Raw genomic sequence first — 2,500 nt, 5'->3', positions numbered from 1 at the left:
ACTGTTTTTACTTTTATTATTACAGTCATTATTATTATTATGTTTTTTTATTATGATTATCATCATCATCATTTATAATATTTAGTGGTCATTAATGTTATAATTTATTATTATTTATTTTTCCCCAGACACAGAAGTAGCATTGTATAAAAGAATTAAAAAGCTGTAGATATAAATAGATATAATTGACTAAGAATATGCATACATTTGTAATGAAAATATATCTTGCATAACCTAACCCTTAATAGGTTATGAAGACTTTGATTTTGATATTTATAACTTTCTCGTAGTTTCACTGCGAAGATGGTGTTGGTGACTACATACAACGAGTAGATGAGCCAGAGTCCTGTCGTTACGTAGTCACAGTTGCAACTACAAGAGTCTGTCATCACCCGTACCTGAGACTGCAAGCTGTGCGGACACCCCATGCAGTAACTTGTGCCCCCGTCATTTCTGAAGAGCAGTACCTCAGATATGTAGATTATCAAGAAAGTAAGTTGTAGGCTGTTGTTCAGGGAATCAGTGAAAATAGAATAGATATATTGGATGTGTTAGTTCATGTCTTGTAAAGTTGTTTTGCTTTATTTATTTATTTTAATGTTTACACACATTATAGTTCTTTTTTTTTTTTTTTTTTTTTTTTTTCAGATCTTTCTTTATTTACTTAGGTATTGTGTCTTTGTCTCTTGCTTTTAATTTTTATCTTTATTTCTTTCTCCTCATGATTTGGGCTTAACCCAAATACACAGGGCATTGGCATGGTAATGTACCTGTGCCTGTGTCAGTATACACAAACAGCAATGTTTTAGCTAAGACACTGGTGGTGTTGGCTTATGATTATGGCAATGTTTTACCCCACACACTGGGATATATCAACATTCTCAGAATATCTGTTATTGTATTGAGAAACATTCTCTGAATATTTGTTATTGTATTAAGAAATTATTGTAAGGATTGAGTAGGTGGATAGAAGGTGACTGTGAGGGAGTGTGGGGGAGAGGTTGATTGTGAGTGGTAAGGGAGCATCTGGATTGGTCTGATTGGGCAATAGCTACATGATGGGGATTGACCTGATTGGGCCTAGGTTGCATGGTGTGGATTCACCTTATTGGCTGACATTTATCATCACAGTAATGCCAATAGTATGCTTGTATGCTAGTGCTATCTTGGATAGGCAAAATGTAAGTCAACCTGCTTTTGACCATCCTCTACCATGACTCGACAAAACTCTTCTTGATCTAATCAATGAGCTCCTGATGACTCTGCAGTTATAGCCACTCCTAATTCCTTTAATGATATTAGAGAGTGGCAAATAAAGATAAACTGATGTGAAAATATTCATATATCTTCAATGTAGTTATTTTTACATGAAGACCATTCCAACACTATTGGTAACTAATGATATCAATTATACTTGCATACTAGGGTCACACTAGCAAAGAAATGACAAATGAGAATGTAGAATTGTACTCATTTTTTTTTTTTTTTTTTTTTACTCTGTTCTTCATCCTCATCTGCTTTTTTTAAATTTTGGGCCAAAATGGATTGAACAAATCATGAACACACTTACAGGAAAAACAAAGGAAGAGGAGAACTTGAAGGAGAAATGGTTGAAGCAAAATGAAGAGCGAACCCATGAATCTGAAATGGGAGAGAGCCAGTCCGTGCTTGAGCCTGTGAAATCAGACACTGCAGATGATGATGAGTTGAAGATGAGTATCAAGATATTCCGCCTGTATCCCGTCAAGAAACAGAAGAATGCACAGGCTTCTGAAGCCAAGGAGGATGTTATGGGGGTAGAGACACAGATTACACTTGAGGAAAATGGTGAGTTCCTTAAAAAAATGAGTAAGTATAAATGATGTGTGTGAAAATATTTAGAAGTTAAATGAGAGATGTGATGATCCTTGGTAGTGATTGTTTCACCAGATGATTAAAGATGACACAGGAAATAACTCCTTTATTATAGGGTCCAACTTGTGAACAATTCACTTGTAAACATTACATACAAAATTAATGATAATCCCTCTATCAATCTGTAGGGTAAAATATGTAAAATTTTCAGATATGCAGGGAAAACAATAAGAACTATATAAATGATAAAACCCTCTTTTACATTGCCACATTGGTTGATGCCCTTACAACTAGTGATTATTGAATAAGCAAAATATATATATGCCTTGCATGATGACAATTATATAAAGACAATTAGTGCAATATAAGAAATACAAAACATATAAGCTTACACATATAATACGAATCATTTATAACTAAACGACAAGTATGTCACTCGCGCAGTATCTCCCCTATTCTTATAATGCAAGACCATCAAACACAAACATCAGTGAACTGGTGAACTGCATCTCAGTTAAGTCAGATTCATAACATCCGTAGGTCCAAAATCACAATAGCACTGGAATGCAATAACTACATTATTGATATAAAGTCAGGATACTTCACAAAAGCCCATATACCCTGAGTAACAGGCTTTATGATCAGC

General features: G+C 34.4%; 1 protein-coding gene across 1 annotated transcript in view; it reads left to right on the top strand.

Moving 5' to 3' along the window:
* LOC113821408 (protein OS-9) overlaps positions 1 to 2,500 on the top strand; it is a gene marked incomplete at its 3' end in the record, with an annotated part of 17,006 nt that overhangs the window by 12,781 nt on the left and 1,725 nt on the right. Inside the window, 2 exon segments of the mRNA XM_070119436.1 lie at positions 291 to 492; positions 1,573 to 1,827. Coding sequence (XP_069975537.1) covers positions 291 to 492; positions 1,573 to 1,827 — 457 coding nt within the window.

The sequence above is a fragment of the Penaeus vannamei genome, unplaced genomic scaffold, assembly GCF_042767895.1.
Source record: "Penaeus vannamei isolate JL-2024 unplaced genomic scaffold, ASM4276789v1 unanchor213, whole genome shotgun sequence".
Lineage (NCBI taxonomy): Eukaryota > Metazoa > Arthropoda > Malacostraca > Decapoda > Penaeidae > Penaeus > Penaeus vannamei.
The sequence above is the reverse complement of the archived record's forward strand: the minus strand, read 5'-3'. Positions and strand labels throughout refer to the sequence as shown.